Below are 20,097 nucleotides of genomic sequence, written 5' to 3' on the forward strand. Positions count from 1 at the left end.
TAGTTTATTTCAAATTATTTTTATACATATTATTAAAAACTGTTTTGAGCATTATTTCTTTAAATCTCCCTTTTATTTTAAATTCTTATTTATTATCTTTAAATTGTCTTATATATATTACTTATTTTAAAATTATTTTATATACTTCATTTAAAACCCTTTCTACTCATTCCAAATGCTTTTTATTATTATTTACATTACTTATTTTACATTTTTACATATACATATTATATATTTTAAAATTATTCATATGTTTTTTTCTTTGTGTATTATAGATTTTAAAATTCTTTTTAACATTATTTATTTTAAATTCATTTATCATCATTGTAAAATTTGTTTACATTTTATTTATTTTAATTTGCTTTTTACCTTTTTTTATCATTTAATTCATTGGCTTCTATTTATCGATGTCATTATTTGAAAATTATGAGATTATTGCCATTACATGTATGTTAATTCGCTTACTCGTGTTCATGTTATTGCCATTTGCTTGTGGAATAATTTATACATGTATCATCGTTCCATATTGCACTATACTTTTATTTCATATCATCGCCCCATGAATTAAGCTTCTTTACATTCATCTAATAAACCGTTTTATCTTAATCTAAACAAATAACGTACGTCGTTTAAATATCATATTCGTTACTATTCAAAAACGAAAATTTTAAAATAAGGAAATGTTTCGTGTTTTGGAACATCGAGGAATTGTGCCCTAACTTACAGGGTTTCGGTTCTCTCATTGATTCTAAATAGCCAAATATCCTTTTGAGTTTTAAAATACACGGAATTCTAATTTAAATTAAAGATAAACTTACGCTCGGGAGTTCATGGTATTGTGTCCTAACTTACGGGATGTGATACCCTGATATCTCGAGACGAGGAAATCTTTAACAATCGTTTTGAGCTAATTCAAGCATTTTTAAAATCAACGTTAATAAAAACGGATCGTATTTTAAATTCGTTCTCGATTTTCAACTTTCGACATTAAGACACTAACTAATCAAATTTGGTACCAATTTTTGGGCGTGTCGAGGGTGCTAATCCTTCCTCGTACGTAACTGACTCCCGAACCTGTTCTCTCGAGTTTTTGTAGATCAAAAATGCGGTTTTAGTAAACTAAAACGTTTTATTAAAACAAAAGTGATCCGATCACATCTAATAAAGATCGGTGGCGACTCCCGTTTTAATCTTCGCTTTCAAACAAAGTTGATTCCCGTTTTCAAAAAAAATGATTTCGACAAAAGGAAAATTGGATGAAGTCTACGCCTTCCCTTCTTTTATTCTTTTTGCTTGATTTGCTATCATTCAAGGTGTGTTTTAATAGACTATTGTAGAGATTAATTTATCTGAAATTAGTAGGCATAAAGGGCACAGGAATTTTATTCTTATTAAAAATGTAAATCTAGAAACTACTTGTATCTATGTATGTATGTATGTATGTGCTAATTCTATGCTTGTAGTAGTTCTAGGTTCCAGGACAACGAGGCATGGTAGATGGCGGTGGGCGCATGCTTGTTTCCTTGGTTCTACCGTTCCTGACGATGAGAACAGTGTCCATTCCCCAGCTACTATGCCTGTCCAAATGGCAATGCATAAACCATACTCCTGAAAATATTGTAATTAGTTAAAACTTTGGTCGTAGAAAGATGAGCTTCTCTTTATTTAAACAATTTTCTAATTGAAAAACTTACCGGGATTGGTAGCAAAAAATCTGATGGCAACCCATCTTCTACCAGGAACATGGACAGTGTTAATGAGTGGTGGATCAACCAGATTATAAGTGCTTGGGTCTGTCTCATTGTTGAAATTTCCGAAACCTGTTCCCACCCAATAGAAGCTGAAACCGTGCAAATGCATTGGGTGACTTCCACCAGCCCCCATCTGGGTTGCTTGCAGCACCATCTCAACTCCTTCCCCATAATTTACCACTATAACCCTCGTCCCTTCCTCAATAGGGGTATTGAAATTAGTCAAGTCTCCAGTGAAATTATAGAATACTGGGGGATTCAATGGAAAATCTTCTGTGAAAACACCACTCATGTTCCTGCAATTTTACCAAAACTTTTAACAATTAGGCAGCTACAGTAGTGAAATCATGATTTAAGAATTGTTATAACCATGGATATATATATAATATACCTGTTGTAATATGCTTGGAGAATGTCAATACGTGGGGAAACAAAGCTCACATTGTTCAAACTTGCAACAATTCTGCTGCCTAGAACACAGGTGTTGCAAGGCAAGTTGTTTACCGCGATTGCAATGAATGCTCGTGTTTTAATATCCTTATCTGCCGGCACATTTATCCCCGGATTCTGGGAGACATTCGTGTTCCGAATTTGGTTAAGGAAGTTAATCATAGCATCTGTATCGGTCATCACGGGCAACGTTATCAAGGAAGCATTCAATCCACCCTCACTGTTTGTATATTCAAAAATGCCAGTAGTGATGTTGTCAACAGGTGCAGCAGAGGAATCAGAGAAAGGCCTAATAGCCATGTAATATTGGCCAACGTTTCGATTGGCAGAGACCAAAACATCCATGGTTTGGCCAGGGCTTATCAATATATAGTCCCTCGTAAACCTTCGAACATAGGAGGCATCTTGTGCGACGACTGTGAGGGTGTGGTTCGCGATGGTGAAGAAAAAATGTTCGTTCATTGCAGCGTTAATTATTCGGAGAAGGTATATCTTCTCAGAATCAACTTGCATACGGAATATTGTATCTGCAACAACCAACTATAGGCTCTTAGTATAAGGGATCCAAAGGCCGACAAACTCAATCCGGTTTCGGTAATGCTAGAACATACCATTGGGGCATCCATATGTGTCTCCGACGTGTCCACTGATAGCATAAGCACTTGGTTGGCGAGGAGAGACACCGGCGGCAAGTGCGTCATCAATAATTTGCTTGTAGTCCCCATCGTACCATGATTCTGTAAATCCATTCAAAAAATCAAATTAAGATGCTATAATTATACACAAGTAACACAACCGAAGAATCAAAAGATATGCTTACCAAGTATGATAGTTTGATCGGCGTCTGGCGTGGGGAACGGGTAAGTTTCATTCTCTGCCGGCAAAATGATGAATGCTCCATGGACGGAACCACGAGTCCAGTCACTGTGTGCGTGCCACCACAGTGTTCCTATTTCATCCGATAGTACGATTTCATAGGTGAAGTTGGTCCCTGGTTGGATGGGGCACTGCGTTATGAACTCGGGACCATCGGACCATGGATTCCTCCGTTGTTTCACACCGTGCCTGCAACATGTTTAGTTTGATTTAATCACTTTTGATTTCAATTCTTTGGGAAATTACGATTGGAAGAATGAAAGAAAGGTTATAGTTACCAGTGAATGGTGAAGCCGTAGTTTCCTTGATTGTGGACATTAACGAAGACAGTATCACATCTGTGAACCCGAATCTCAGGCCCTGGATAGCTGTCGTTTACGACCAGCAATGTCGTTGTGTTGCACAGCTTCGTAAAGTTTGACTCTCGCACCTGCAGTCAAATCTCAACACTAATATTAAACTGTAAAGGAAAAAAAGCCACTGCCATTATTAGTGTTCAATCTCAGGCACTTAGCCATGTTTTAAGGAGACATTTCTACCATTACTCTGTAATAGTTAAAGCAAAGATGTTGTATCAGACCTGAAAGTTTTGGGTTTAAAACAGAGAAGGAAAAAGTAATTTATGATCAGATCAGTAAATTACGTAGGTTGAATATGAGGTTTAAGATTATCCATACGAAACAACTATGACATGAAAGAAAGGGTACTCACGAAGAATTCATAGTGATGTACATCTGCACTGGAAAGGAGCAAAGTGCTTAGAAATAAAACCCCTACAAAGCATGTTACTAAACCTTTCTGTAAACCCATTTTTCCCCCCTCTCTAATGTGTTTTCAGTTCTCCCCTGAATTTTCTCATCTTTGGGTCAACCATTTATAGGAAAGGCAGCAAGTGCTCCTTAGGTTTGTTTCTTTGAAAGTATACGAAAAGTGCATTTTCCAGTCAAAAGATTACACTTAAAACGATATGTTTCTAGTTTTTATTTTTTATTTCTTTTTCTCATTACATAACATGTCATGTTGGATTTTTTTAATACATATTTTTTATTTTATGTCCAAGTTAGAGTACGTAATATTAAGTTGATAATAGTTTGTTGATGTTAGTTAAAATGTTTAAAATTGTTGATGCAAATCCAAGGTTGGATGGCAGCTTCCTCACTGCTGGGCTCGTTTAATAATATTTTAAGTTGACTAAATTTCCTCCAGAGAGTGATAAAGAATATCTTAAGGTGTTGGACGTGTATGTGCACGCATTTTATGACAATGAAAATTTTATATGAGATTAAATTAAGCATATGAAATTGTGAAATCAACGTGACGAATTTACAACAATAATTAAGGTGTTATTAAATTAAAAGTGGCTGTATCTATTATTTTAAAATATTATGTTTTAACTTATTGATATAAATATTGTTATTTACGTAAAAAATTAAATTTAAATACATTGAATCACATTTATTTTTATATTAATTTAATTAACCATTTTAAGAAAAATTCTACTAAAAATATAAACCACATCTTTTTTTTAATGGAAATCCAGCGAAAAGGAAAAGAAATTCTGAAATGTTGAAAAAAAATCATCACAATTCACAACATTATGGTCAAATTTTACTTTAAAAAGAACATTATCAACAAATTTCAACATTTTATATTATTTCACTCAATTTTTTTCATTAATGGATTTATAAACCCTCGAAATTTAAAAAAATTATTTAATTCCTTCTAAATTTTTACATTCAATTGAATTGTACACTAATAAAATTAACCGAATAGGCTCTTTAAGTATCGTTTGTAGTTAGTATTTAACGACAATACTAGCATGACTATTAACATGCATCACGTCAAAAATAGAAAAAATATAAAATTTATTTTAAAATTATTTTTCAAAAAAGTACATAATAAATCTAAACAAAAGGTTATCCAAGTTTATTTAAATCTGAACTCTCATTTGTCTAAATTCATTTTAAAATTATAAAAACATAAAAATTATAAAAATCATTAAAATTGATTAAAATTATAATATTAGAAATAATTAAAACCCATAAAATTTTATAAAAATTACTAAAACCATAAAAATAATTTAAAATAATTTATAAAATTTGTTAGAAATTAATTAAATATGAATGTTTTAATAATAAATGTAATATAAATATGAACATTTTAATAATCTAAATATGAGTATTTATTTAAATTATGTTTAGCTTTATTTATCTCTTTCAACTCAAATGTGTCACTAGCCACTCTCATATATGTAATATAAATATATATATATATATATATATATAATTTTAATTAGACACTGTTTATTATTAGGTTTATATATTATATTAATTATTATAAAATAAATTTCAATTGTCAAAAGAAAAAACAACTATCAAGCTATAATATTTTGTAGCAAATATATTAATATTGCATTCATTTTACTAAAACAACTTTTAAAAATAATTTTCAATAAAATTTGTCAAACAATAGAAAATATTTTAAGCATAATCATTCAAATACTAAAAATATCAATTTTTAAAAAATCAAACTATTTTCTAAAAATCATTTCCTTTCCACCGAAATCATTTGTTTATCATATAGTAAATGAAATATTTAACTAGATAAGTTAATATTAACATGGAGACAAAATTTTAAAAAGTATGATAATTTTTGGGAATAATCCATATAAACGATGAAATAGAAAAATAAAGAAGATCAAAAATAAATATTTTGTGTGAAAAACTCCTTCGAAGAGAAGAAAAACTACGAGCAAAGGAGGCTTCGATTTTTCACTAAATGGATAAACAAGCAAAAGTAAAATATGGAGAAAATAAACCTAAATGTACTAAATATACAAACCCAAACTCAAAAAAAAAAAAAACCTAACTTGGGAACAAAATTCTCTTTATAGTTACCGTGAAACTCTCACAAAAAAATCATATGCGACTACATCTTGTTGCCTTCAAAGAAAAGCCTAGCTGATTGGCATGTCAAAGCAAGGATACAATGACCCTTTTAGATAGGCTAATAATAGAGTTCTAATCATACTGAAACATCCCTGAAATAATCAGAATTCAATTAGGAGAATCAGTCCCGTTTAAAATCTAAAACGCGATTGCTAATAAAAAATAAAAAATAAAAAAATTAAATAATATGTGGGAAACATATGTGATAATTAAAAAAACGAATACTAATATTAATTATATGCGTGTATTAATTTAGAAATATTTTAAAAATTATGGCCTTTACATAAGTAAATTAATTTAAGTTTTATATATTCAAGGGGTAATGAAATTTGCATTAAAGTTTTATATTAAAATTAAAGTGGAAATGAATGCAGCCAAATCTTTAGAATTATTAAATTATGAAATGATATCAATATGATCTAATTGAAATGATATCAATATGATCTAATTGAAAGTTGTAGACTGGAAGAAATAATTCTTGTTATATTTACTGCATAATATTGTAGTCAATCTTATAGAAAATTGGTTCCAAAGTTGGAAATTTCTCCTAAAAGGAAAATAATAAATAAGTAAAATAATGATATTGTTCTTGAAAAACTCAAAACAAATACTTGAAAATGAAGAGATTTGGTAAGTTATGTCACAACAAGAAAGAGATAAAACTAAAGTGAAAAAAAGTAGTTGTCAACAACATTTTTTTATAATATTTTTGCTAAAATAATAATTGGAAATGAGCATCTTGAACATAAATTTGACAAGGAACAGAGAAATAGAGAAATTTGGCCAAATTGAAAAGACATAAATCAAGCAAAATTGAATTGACTTGCTAAATATTTAATTTTTTTACTTAGTCAAAACACCTATAAACCTCTATGATATAAATGCTTAATTTTCATTTTTATTCCATTTAATATCTTTAAATTTGACATTTAATTTATTTATTTTAATTTTAACATAATTTGGTCACTATGTTTTTATAATGTTATTAATTAGTTAAGAAGTTAATATTGTTAACTTTCGGTTAAAACATTATGTGGTTATATATAATTTGAATATTCTCAAAGTCTTAGAGACTGATATATATCTTCTCATTTTTTTAGGTTTGTTTTACCTTTTTCTTATCTTATAAGACAATGGTCAAATTTCAAATTTTCCAACTATGTGGCACACATCCACCAGCTCCTTTTCTTTTGCATTTTAAAATTGGTTAATTTTCAATTTTAATCTCTTTAATATGCTTAAATTTGATATTTAATTTATATATTTTAATTTTTAACATAATTTGATCATTATATTTTTATAATATTATTAACTAGTCCAAATAGTTAATACTTTTTAACTTTTTTGTTAAAATGTTACATAATTATATATAATTTGAATACTCTTAGAGTCTTAAAGATTAACATATGACTTATCATTTTTTTTTAGGTTTGTGTTGGTTTTTTACATAACAAGACAATGGTTAAATTTCAATTTTGACCTTTAGACTATTTTAAAGCTTGAGATTTAATCTATATAGTTTAATTTTAACATAATTTAATCAATCTATTTTTATAAAGCAATTAGTTAATTTAAATATTTATTTTTATAAAAGAGTTGAAACCAAATTTGAAAAAAATGTGTAGGGACGAATAATTAAATTAAATTATATGTATTATATGTAAAACATAAAAACTAGATTACTGTTGTATTAAACGAGGTATTAATTTATATTAGAAAAATAAAAATGCAATATAAAATAATAATTGGTGATAAAGTTTAAAAGAGATGGGAGGCCACGTAGGGTGCCCATTTGTCCTTATCTTTCCTATCCTCTAATAAACAAATCTAGATATCACTATCAACCATGACCATATATTATTTAACTGGATAAATTTTAAAATTATGCCTCTTCATATATATATATATAAAACATTTTAAAAAATAAATATACTAAGTTATTTTTATATTTAATAAATTTAATTAATAATTTATGAGAATAGAATGAAATTAATATTTATATATTAAATTATACAAAATCAGAATTTATATATAATTTTAAAATTTATGTGAATAAAGTTTTTTAATTACACATATTTTATTATTAGAAAAGTGAAAATTCCTCTGCCCTTTTAGTGCCGCGCGTTGCGACTATCCAATCATTTTCAGTAGTAATTTTTGAATATTGACATTAAGGGAGGGTTTGAATTCTTTCCCTTTACCAAAAAAGTTTAATTCTTTATTAGGCCATTCTTTTTAAGTTAAAAAGTTCATAGATTGGTTAAATTATTATCCAATCTGCTTTCCCTGGGTTTCTTCTTTTGTTGTTTTTGCTGTCATTGAAGCTGTGTTTTAATAGACTATTCTACAGATTAATTTATTTGTTTTAGTTTATTTCTGAAGCGATGAAGATGAACCATATTGTTTGTTTTGAAGTTTTCGATTCCATTGTTGCTCCTTTTGATTCATAAATGCATGTCATGGCAAAGAGAAACCCAGGAAAAAAATACCAAGACCATGGATAGAAAGATGATTTCTTAAAATTGAAATTTAGATGATGAGTTAAAAGAATACATAAAACCCAGAATATAAATTGTGCCCAGAGGCTAAAGTTTTCTGGAGACGAAAAACATTATCAACTCTATTCATTTACTTGTACACATGTGAAAAAAGATTGGTGGACCAAGAAGAGGGCACAGGAATTTTATTCTTATTAAAAATGTAAATCTAGAAACTACTTGTATGTATGTATGTATGTGTTAATTCTATGCTTGTAGTAGTTCTAGGTTCCAGGACAACGAGGCATGGTAGATGGCGGTGGGCGGATGCTTGTTTTCTTGGTTTTACCATTCCTCACGATGAGAACAGTGTCCATTCCCCAGCTACTATGCCTCTCCAAATGGCAATGCATAAACCATACTCCTGAAAATATTGTAATTAGTTAAAACTTTGGTCGTAAGAAAGATGAGCTTCTTTTTATTTAAACAATTTTCTAATTGAAAAACTTACCGGGATTGGTAGCAAAAAATCTGATGGCAACCCATCTTCTACCAGGAACATGGACAGTGTTAATGAGTGGTGGATCAACCAGATTATAAGTCCTTGGGTCTGTCTTATTGTTGAAATTTCCGAAACCTGTTCCCACCCAATAGAAGCTAGAACCGTGCAAATGGATTGGGTGACTTCCACCAGCCCCCATCTGGGTTGCTTGCAGCACCATCTCAACTCCTTCCCCATAATTTACCACTATTACCCTCGTTCCTTCCTCAACAGGGGTATTGAGATTAGTCAAGTTTCCAGTGAAATCATAGATTACTGGGGGATTCAATGGAAAATCTTCGGTGTAAACACCACTCATGTTCCTGCAATTTTACCAAAACTTTTAACAATTAGGCAGCTACGGTAGTGAAATCATGATTTAAGAATTGCTATAACCATGGATATATATAATATACCTGTTGTAGTATGCTTGGAGAATGTCAATACTTGGGGAAACATAGCTTACATTGTTCAAACTTGCAACAAGTCTGCTGCCTACAACACAGGTGTTGCAAGGCAAGTTGTTTACCGCGAGTGTCATGAACACTCGTCTTTTAATATCCTTATCTGCCGGCACATTTATCCGCGGATTCTGGGAGACTTTCGTGTTCCGAATTTGGTTTAGGAAGTTAATCATAGCATCTGTATCGTTCATTACGGGCAACGTTATCAAGGAAGCATTCAATCCGCCCTCACTGTTTGTATATTCAAAAATGCCAGTAGTGATGTTGTCAACAGGTGCAGCAGAGGAATCAGAGAAAGGCCTAATAGCCATGTAATATTGGCCAACGTTTCGATTGGCAGAGACCAAAACATCCATGGTTTGGCCAGGGCTTATCAATATATAGTCCCTCGTAAACCTTCGAACATAGGAGGCATCTTGTGCGACGACTGTGAGGGTGTGGTTCGCGATGGTGAAGAAAAAATGTTCGTTCATTGCAGCGTTAATTATTCGAAGAAGGTATATCTTCTCAGAATCAACTTGCATACGGAATATTGTATCTGCAACAACCAACTATAGGCTCTTAGTATAAGGGATCCAAAGGCCGACAAACTCAATCCGGTTTCGGTAATGCTAGAACATACCATTGGGGCATCCATATGTGTCTCCGACGTGTCCACTGATAGCATAAGCACTTGGTTGGCGAGGAGAGACACCGGCGGCAAGTGCGTCATCAATAATTTGCTTGTAGTCTCCATCGTACCATGATTCTGTAAATCCATTCCAAAAATCAAATTAAGATGCTATAATTATACACAAGTAACACAACCGAAGAATCAAAAGATATGCTTACCAAGTATGATAGTTTGATCGGCGTCTGGCGTGGGGAACGGATAAGTTTCTTTCTTAGCCGGCAAAATGACGAAGGCTCCATGGACGGAACCGCGAGTCCAGTCACTGTGTGCGTGCCACCACAGTGTTCCTATTTCATCCGATAGTACGATTTCATAGGTGAAGTTGGTCCCTGGTTGGATGGGGCACTGCGTTACGAACTCGGGACCGTCGGACCATGGATTCCTCGGTTGTTTCACGCCGTGCCTGCAGCATGTTTAATTTGATTTAACCACTTTTGATTTCAATTAGTTGGGAGATTAGATTGGACGAATGAAAGAAAGGTTATAGTTACCAGTGAATGGTGAAGCCGTAGTTTCCTTGATTGTGGACATTAACGAAGACAGTATCACCTCTGTGAACCCGAATCTCAGGCCCTGGATAGCTGTCGTTTACGACCAGCAATGTCGTTGTGTTGCACAGCTTAGTAAAATTTGACTCTCGCACCTGCAGTCAAATCTCAACACATATTAAACTGTAAAGGAAAAAAAGCCACTGCCATGATTTAAGGAGACATTTCTACCATTACTCTGTAATAGTTAAAGCAAAGATGTTGTATCAGACCTGAACGTTATTTATTTAAAACAGAGAAGGGAAAAGCATTTCATAATCAGGCCAGTAAATTACGTAGGTTGAATATGAGGTTAAAGATTATCCATTCGAAACAACTATGACATGAAAGAATATATATGAAAAAGAGAAAAAGGGTACTCACAAAGAATTCATAGTGATGTACATCTGCATTGGAAAGGAGCAAAGTGCTTAGAAATAGAACCCCTACAAACCATGTCACTAAACCTTGCTGTAAACCCATTTCTCCCCTGTCTAATGTGTTCTTAGTTCTCCCCTGAATGTTCTCATCTTTGGGTCAACCATTTATAGGAAAGGAAGTAAGTGCTCCTTAGGTTTCTTTCTTTGAAAGTATACGAAAATTGCATTTTCCAGTCAAAAGATTAAACTTCAAACATGATGTTTCTAGTTTTTATTTCTATTTTTCTCACGTCGGATTATTTTAGTACCTAAATATGGATTTTTAATTTCATGTCCAATTTAGACTAGGTAATATTAAGTTGATGTTTAAAATTGTTTATGCAAATGCAAGGTTGGATGCCAGCATCCTCACTGCTGTGCTCGTTTTATAATATTTTAAGGTATCTACTTTTCCCTACAGTTTTTGGAATGAGAGCGTGATAAAGACTATCTTAAGTCGTTGGATGCCTTTGTTTACACATTTTATGACGGTGAAATTTTTATATGAGATTAAATTGAGTATTTGAAATTGTGAAATCAACGTGATGAAATTGTCAATAATTAGTAAGGTCTTATTAAATTAAAACTGGATGTACCTACTAAAGTATAATTTTCCAACTTTTTATTTATTGGAAATCCAGCGAAAAAGAACAGAAATTCTGAAATGTTGACAAAAAAACAATTCATCACTATTCACTACATTATCACCAAATTTTACTTCTAAAATAAACCATTATCAACAAATTTTAACCTTTTATATTAATTCACTAATAAATTTTTTATAAGCCCTCGAAATTTTTAATAAATTATTTAATCCCTTCCTAACTTTTTGCTTGAACCTCTACTAATAAAATTGGTCAAATAAGCTTTTTAGCTAACACTCATCGTTACTATTTAACGACAATACTAACATGATTAAATAGGTGCCACGTTAAAAGAATAAAAATTTAAAATTTTATTTTTAAATAAGTACATAATGAATCTAAACAAATGGTTATTCAGATTTATTTAAATCTAGACACTTAGTTATCTAAATTTATTCTAGATTTATAAAAATATAAAAAAATTATAAAAATCACTAAACTTAATTAAAAATTGTAATGTTATTAGAAGTTAATTAAAACCATCAAATTTATAATAAATTAATTTGCTAAAAACCCTAAAAATTTAAAATAATTTATAAAATTTATTAGAAATTAATGAAAATCATAAAATTTATAAAATTATTTTACTATTTTTTCACATGTCTATTAGTATTACAGTTTTATTATTGAGAAGAAATATGCTAGCTTCTCGAAAATGGACATAACACAAATGGTCAAATAAGCATATCCCATGTTAATCCTACTTATCCCTTTACTGTGTTCTTATATACCACAGGTTCAAATTAACAAAAGAAAGAAAAGAAAAACACTGTCAAACATTCACAGCAATGCAAGATTCAAAGAACAGAAAGCCAATATTAAAATTTTATATATTATAAATTTTAATAAAATGAGAAAATTAAATTTTTATAAATTGCTATAAAAAACTATTTTTTATAGAATTTTATGGTTTTAATTAATTTCTAACCCTTTTGTAAATTAATTTTTCTAAATTTTATAGTTTTAATAAATTAGGTTTTGAAAGTTTTATGGTTTTTAATTTATTTCTAATAATTATTATAATTTTTAATAAATACTAATGGTTATTATTATTTTTATGTTTCTTTATAATTCAGGAAATGATTTAAAATTAATTTTAAAAATATTTTTTTTTATTTTTTATTTTTGTTAACGTGACAACAACTGACAATAATGTAGCACTGTCACATAAGTATTCGGCAACGATTTAGCACTGACACATTAGCAAATAGTGTTGACGTTGCATTTGTTAATGAGCATGTCAACGTTGCCGCTAATTTCTAATGGTCAACATTAGTTAAAGAGTTTATTTGATTAGTTTTATTAGTCTAGGAGTTCAATTGGGTAAAAGAATTCGGAATAGCTTAAATGAATTTTTATGAAAAAAAGTTGGTGGCTTAAATTATAGAGCTGATCATGGACCGGGTCTGGCCTAAGCAAAATTTTGGGTCATTTTCTAGGCCCGGCCCTACCCGGCCTAAAATATGGGCCTAAAAATTGTCCAAATTCGGCCCAAAATTAAATTACTAAGCCCGAGCCTGACCCGGCCCAATCCATATTAAAATTTTTTAACTTATTTTATTAAATAAAAATTTTAAAATATAATAAATCAAATACATTTAAAAATATAAAAATAAATATTAAAACAAGAAACAAATAAAAATGATACTAAAACAATTCTTAAAACAATACACGAATTGAAAATATAATAAAAAGTGGTTATATTAAAATTGAAACAAGTTAGAACTAAAATAATAACAAAATTAATAATAAAACAAAAGTTTTACAATATCCAAATAATATTAAAAACAACAACAAATAACATAATAAATAGCTGCGAAAGAACAATAAAACACCATAAAAAATAGCATTAAAACAACATCAAAACAACACCAAACAACATAAAAAAAACACAAAAAATAACATCAAACAGCACAAAAGACAGCATCACCAACAACATCAAAAACCTACAAAATATAATGAACCAACCAAAATATCTATACATTAACCAATCAACATATTTAATTTTATAACAAACTATAAATTGTAAGCTAAATTAAATTGTCAACAATTAAAAAGATTAAAAATAAAATAAAATAAAATATTTAGTATATAATTCGAGTCGGGCCGGGCCGGGCAGGTCCCGGGCCAAAAAATCTTACTCAAGGCCTGGTCCGTTTTCTAAATAGGCCTCGTTTTTTTGCCCAAACCCATTTTTCAAGCCTATACTTTTACCCAAATCCTTTCATTTTTCGAGCGGACCTTCTGGCCCGGCCCATGATCAGCTCTAACATAAATACCATTAAGCTCTCTTTTTTTTTTTTTTTTCCTTCTAATCTCTGACCTTGTTTATTACATTAGTCATCCATTAAATCTAAAGTTAAATGGAGTTGGACTTTATCAAAGGGGTAAAGTTCTTTAGCTGTTGTTTTTATCCATAAGATTTGAAATAATTAATCATGCTTAACTCAACTTAATCATGTTTTATTTTTGTATGCGTCCTTATAGTTGATATATTATATGAATTTCCTTAGTAGTTAGACGTATATTAAAATATATGAAAATTCATTCAACCAACTTTGAATTAAACGTAATTAATGTTATTTAATTATTGGATTTTATTCTAACAATTTTGAAAAAAATCATATTTTTAGTGCCAATTGGACCTTTACAGGCAAGCAATTGGATTATTATGTAATTTAATTTGTCATATATGTTGGCATTTTATAAAAAAACAATTAATATGAGGAATTTTAACAATAATTTAATGGATTAGCACGTGAAGAAAATCAAATTAAGTAAGGATTTTTTGTAATTGAATTTTCTCAATTGAAAAGATTTGAACTCTTTAGAAGACTACTCTTAAGGGATCTTTGACCTTATTGAAGATCTATGCAAATCAAAATTTAAAGAGATATACTTTCACATGGATTATGGTTTTTACAAGCCTTTAACACCTATTTAAAGGACTTGTTTATTTCATTATATAGGAATCTACATTGCGAGGAACTTAGTTAATTTTAGTGCAAATCATTGTAAATAAATTGTTTTAGCTTGTAACTAAGTTTACAATGAGAAAGTGTTGATGGAGAGAGTGATTTAGTTGATGTATAGGAGCGAGGTTGTAACTTGGTGAGTGAGTTAAATTTAAATTATATCTTACATTAGAAGTTCTCTTTTATTCTTTCAATTGTTAAAGGGAGTTGTAACTCCATGTCCAACTATTAAGTAAAATCAATCAACTCTCAAAATCAAATAAAAGAAAATATAAATTACAATTTATTGAATTTTAATTTAATTAACATCATTATTATTACATCAATTAAGAGAAGAGAATGCGATCTTAAATGGGCTTGCATATTATTTTTGGTTTAAAAATTTGAGGATGGAGTACACAAATTATATAAAATGAAAAACAAAATGCAACATGTTAAAATTTCACTTAATTAAGTAATTGTATGACTAGTGGCATGGGCCCAAATTTGGTAGGTTTGTTAAAGGGAAACTGAAAAAAAAAAGGATTTAGTCAAATGATTATCACTTTCAAATTATTAATTTGGAGATTATCCAGCTAGCTAGCCCGCCATGAACGACTTTGTCACTAACTTTGAATCCATTAGTTGATTGTTAAAGAGCATTAAAGAATAACTAAAAAATTGCATAATGCACTTCGGCCTGCTTAACGCGTTTTCCAGAAAATGATGCAAACTTTCCGTTGCTTTCTTACAATTTTCCAGTAATATGACCCACAGATTGAATTAGTTAACTATCCGAAATATTAAGTTTATATTCCTTCGCTTATTTTGAAACTTGTTTGTGTTTAGTTCATAATTGTTAAAATTTTTTTAAAAAAATTTTATATTTATTTATTTAATGTTCACGAACATTAAATAGACATACATGAAACATGTTTACGAACAATGTTCATGAATAACAAACAAACAATTCATATATTATTTAGATATAGACTAACCAAATATAAATATGAATAATTATATTATAAAAAAATACAAACCAAAATAATGTTATTAATATATACTAATGAAACAATAAACGAACTTTAAATAATTTGTTATATGAGCTTTAAATGAATATAAACGAATTTATTCATGAACATAAATATATTTTATTTGTATTACGTTGATTTAATAAATGAATCTTAAAATCTTATTTATGTTTATTTATTTAACTTAATAAATAAGTTAATTCATTTACAACCATTGCATGAAATTTAGTTTTAGGACACCTTTATCATAAAACAAAATCTCTCTTTGAATAGAGAATTAAATCATTTTCAGAAAATGGTCTGGTGTAGGAGAAAAGTGGCTTGTCATTTCTAACCAGATTTTGCTGATAAATTGTGCAGGAACACTGATCTTTAGCTCTCTTAATTATACATGAATTTTGCATGTTTCAATTTATTTTATTTTAATAAAATTTCAAATATGATTTACCATAAATATATTTTGTCTTTTCCAGGTTGGAAAAGGAATCCAAGTCAAATATTCTGTCGGTTTTGTCAGATTATGCGTCTAGAAAGTTGGAAATATTTGACTGCACAGAACTTAACTAACCTCCTAAGCAATTGGCTTGGATTAAAGGCTGCCTTTTTTCTTCTTTTTTTTTTTAATTAATTAAGAAATGGATAAAAACCCAAAACATTACCAAGAAATAAAGGGGAGACGCGAAGAACACAGATACATAGAACCAAAAAACAGAAAAACATGGGTTCTGAAAAGCGAGAGTTTATATGGTTATCAGGGCTTTTGTTTCTGAATATCCTTGTCTTATCCACAGCTGATGTCCATTATTACGAGTTTTTTGTAAGTTCCTTGCTTTCTTTCCCCTCTTCTCTGTTTGTGTTTGTGTTACTAAGAGAGAGCAGTGCTGAGTTTTGATTCTTTGCTCTGTTTAAATTAGTTGCAAGAATCCCAGTTCACTAAGCTGTGTAGCACGAAGAGCATCTTGACCGTCAATGGCAGCTTTCCAGGGCCTGAGATTCGGGTTCGCAGAGGGGACACAGTTTTTGTCAACGTCCACAATCAAGGAAACCATGCTGTATCCCTCAAGTGGTAATATATACATACATGTATATGCTTACACACCTTGTTTATAATGAAACAATTAACCATATATATCGAGCTATGTTTGTGGGTTTTTAGGGAGGGCGTTAAGGGTTCAATTGATGGTTCGAATGAGTTAATTCAGCCAGGGAGAAACTTCACTTACAAGATAGAGTTAAAGGATGAAATAGGAACTCTATGGTGGCACGCCACCAGTGCTTGGGCTGCTGCAACCGTCCACGGTTCCCTTGTCATTTCGCCGGCAGCCAATGAAGACTATCCTTTTCCCGCACCTACTTCTGACCAAACAATTATTCTTGGTACATCTGATTAACATGTTTGATTCATATACTTTTTGTAAATTAATTGCTTATATGAGTCTTCTGGCATAATATTCCGTCAGGGCAATGGTTCAGGCAAGCGTTAACAGAAGGTGATAAAACCATAGCTCCTGGCCGAGCAGATGCTTACACTATCAATGGCGATCCCGGAGAAACTTATGGATGCAGCAACGGTACGTATCCACTATTATTATATTAGACTACAGCACATCAATATTGTAGTGAAAAAATTACATAACAAATTAATTAAAAAATTGATATAAAAATAATGTGACTTGAAATGATAATGCTATATTGATTAAAGAAAAGCAAATTACAAAAGATGAGCATAATAACAACACTTTAAACTAGAAACATGAGAGTAGACAATTAGAGGTGTTAATGGATTTAGCTTAGATTTGATATTTTAAACCTCGGATGGAGTATAATAAAATTTAAATAAAAAAGTATTTTTAATTATTTTTCAAGCTTTTTTGGGAAGAAAATGCATAACCTAGAAAACTTTTTAAAACTGAACTTAAATTCGATCCTACGCATGATATAAGCACCTCTACAGACAACAAAAAAGCAGCTTACACACCTTCACCCGAAAGCCTTAAATAAGGATTTCGTATAAGTCCCAACATAGAAGAAATTGCAATGAAAACCAACCACCCATCTCAAACACCACTAACTTTGCAATGGAACTGTGAGTTGCATAATTTCCAATAGGAATTTCTATAATTTCTTTCTCAACCTGTGTTAACGTTCACTGACATATCCAATGACTCAACCAACTACAACCCATTTGGCCCTATCCAGGGAATGGTTGATCGGACATGACTCTTCAACTTCTCCATCTTCAGATGCCATACTCAATCCATCTCCTTCTTGAAGCTTCTGTTTATCTGTCAACATTGAATCACAATAGTAGTCTTCCATTCCCCCACTCTCTAATTGTAAACTTCTTCCCCATGGAGATAATCTCAATCGTCTCATCAATTCTATCCAAATCTGCTATCATAATTACCATTGACGCTTTCCTAACAACATCAGATAACCAAGTTTCGATGTCAATCAAGTCTCCCCATAAAGACATTATCTCTCTTCTTTCAATTTTAAAAATTTTTCTTGTTCCGAATTCTAAAAGGACATGCTTATGCTTGCTTGATAGTTTCTTAGTGTTAACATCCAGATGACTCAAATGTTTTCTTTTGACTATTCAATATCAATCAGACCCATAGCTTCCCCTACCACACTCCATTACAAGTTGGGTTTCGCCTCCTCTCATTGATAACATTTTTTTATTAGTGAGTCCAAACATCTTTGATAGTTTTCATCAAAATGAATGGTAATATAGTGGAAATTCGGATTTATTAATAACATCATAAATATAAAATGATCAAATTATGTCAACAAATTAAGGTAAAGAGATTAAAACCATAACTAAACCATTAGTTTTTTTCTAGAATAATATTTTTTTTCACCTTAAGTGTAAAAAATTCTAGTGTATTTACGTACCTATGAGTATGTTATGCAGAAACCTTTATTATGAGTTTTAACAATCCAACAAATTTGATGTTGCAGATACAACTTTTGAGATGCAAGTAGATTACGAGGGCCTTTACCTTGTTCGCGTAATAAATGCCGTTGCCAATGAAACAATGGTGTTTGGCGTAGCATCCCACAGCTTCACCATTGTTGGACAAAATGGGGCTTACACCAAACGTTCCTTTACAAATTCTCTAACCCTAGCACCCGCCCAAGTTGTTGACGTTTTGTTGTGTGCAAACGTAAACGTTGGCCATTATTACATCACTGCTCGACCTTCTTCCGGCACATATATTACCAATGGAATTCTACGATATCTCACCACTAGTTCTTAATTTAGTCAAACAGTTTTTCATTGCTAAAGATTAATAATGTTGATGTTCAAATAAGAGACCTGATTAAAATATAGGTGTGAAAATTGTTGTATTATTTAAATATGTATACTAATTTTAAAATAAAATACATGTTACTTATTAAAGTTTTTGAGTTTTGAGTTTTGAGGAATGATCATTTTCTATTTTAATGCATAAAAATTAATCCTTCCAAATTGGAATGACGGGAGGAGAGAAAATGAGAGATATTTGTGTGTTAGAAAAATTGATGTTTTTTGGTGTTTGAATGATTTTGCCTAAAATATTTTTTGTTGTTTGATAAATTTTCTTGAAATATTTTTTAAAAGTTATTCTTAGTGAAATGAACACTACATAAATATAGTTGTTATGAAATATTATAGTACAATTCCTTTTGATAATTATATTTTATTTTATAATAAGATAATATTTTGTAATAATCAATATCAAATATAAACTTAATAATAAATAATGCCTAATAAAAATCAATTTAAATTATATGTATTACAAATATGAGAGTGTATATTGACACATTAGAGTTACAATGGATAAATGAATCTAAACATTATTTAAACAATTACTCATTTATATAATTAAAATATTCATATTTTATACTAGGTTAAAATATGTCATAAGCCCTATACTCTTTGTAAATTTGAGATTTAGTCCTTGTACTTTTATTTTTGGAAATTTAGTCCTACCTTTTGGATTTCAAAATTCAAGTCCAAAAATTAATACTATTAAAAGTATTTTATTAAATTCGGAGTTCATTGCAGCGTCATTTTTCAGTTACATGGCTATCAAGTGAATATTTTTATTTAAAAATTTCACATCAACAAAATTGACAAAAAAAAATTTAACAATTAGACTTGAATTCTCTGATATGATTATAGGGACTAAAATCCAAATTTGTTAAGAGTACATGGATTTATGGCATATTTTAACCTTTATACTATAAAACATTTATTTTAATATATTTATAATTGTAATATATATTTATTATTAAAATAAAATTGTAATATCAAATAATTTATTAAAACAAAAATTATATTAATTATATTAAT

The 20,097-nt window shown here is 30.0% G+C and overlaps 3 protein-coding genes across 3 annotated transcripts; 1 reads left to right on the top strand and 2 right to left on the bottom strand.

The window, feature by feature from the left end:
* Nucleotides 1-1,343: 1,343 nt before the first annotated feature.
* Nucleotides 1,344-3,953, bottom strand: LOC108477263 (laccase-14-like). The gene is made up of 7 exons (XM_017779760.2): nt 3,789-3,953; nt 3,356-3,507; nt 3,022-3,266; nt 2,813-2,938; nt 2,143-2,728; nt 1,695-2,047; nt 1,344-1,608 (listed from the first exon to the last, which is right to left on the bottom strand). The coding sequence occupies exons 1-7, from the start codon at nt 3,885-3,887 to the stop codon at nt 1,469-1,471; spliced, it is 1,701 nt and encodes a 566-aa protein (XP_017635249.1). The 5' UTR covers nt 3,888-3,953; the 3' UTR covers nt 1,344-1,468.
* A 4,571-nt stretch (nt 3,954-8,524) lies between these two features.
* LOC108477262 (laccase-14-like) lies at nt 8,525-11,197 on the bottom strand (the record flags this gene model as incomplete). Its single annotated transcript, NM_001330043.1, is given in 7 exon segments — nt 8,525-8,926; nt 9,014-9,366; nt 9,460-10,045; nt 10,130-10,255; nt 10,339-10,583; nt 10,672-10,823; nt 11,092-11,197. Coding segments are annotated over 7 exon segments (1,701 nt in total). The 3' UTR covers nt 8,525-8,786.
* A 5,184-nt stretch (nt 11,198-16,381) lies between these two features.
* On the top strand, nt 16,382-19,161 carry LOC108478468 (laccase-14-like). Its single transcript, XM_017780929.2, has 5 exons — nt 16,382-16,572; nt 16,670-16,821; nt 16,912-17,132; nt 17,216-17,326; nt 18,720-19,161. Exons 1-5 carry the CDS (start codon nt 16,474-16,476, stop codon nt 19,016-19,018), a joined length of 882 nt encoding a protein of 293 aa, XP_017636418.1. The 5' UTR covers nt 16,382-16,473; the 3' UTR covers nt 19,019-19,161.
* The last annotated feature ends 936 nt before the right edge of the window (nt 19,162-20,097 follow it).

Source organism: Gossypium arboreum, chromosome 5 (genome assembly GCF_025698485.1).
Source record: "Gossypium arboreum isolate Shixiya-1 chromosome 5, ASM2569848v2, whole genome shotgun sequence".
Classification (NCBI taxonomy): Eukaryota; Viridiplantae; Streptophyta; class Magnoliopsida; order Malvales; family Malvaceae; genus Gossypium; species Gossypium arboreum.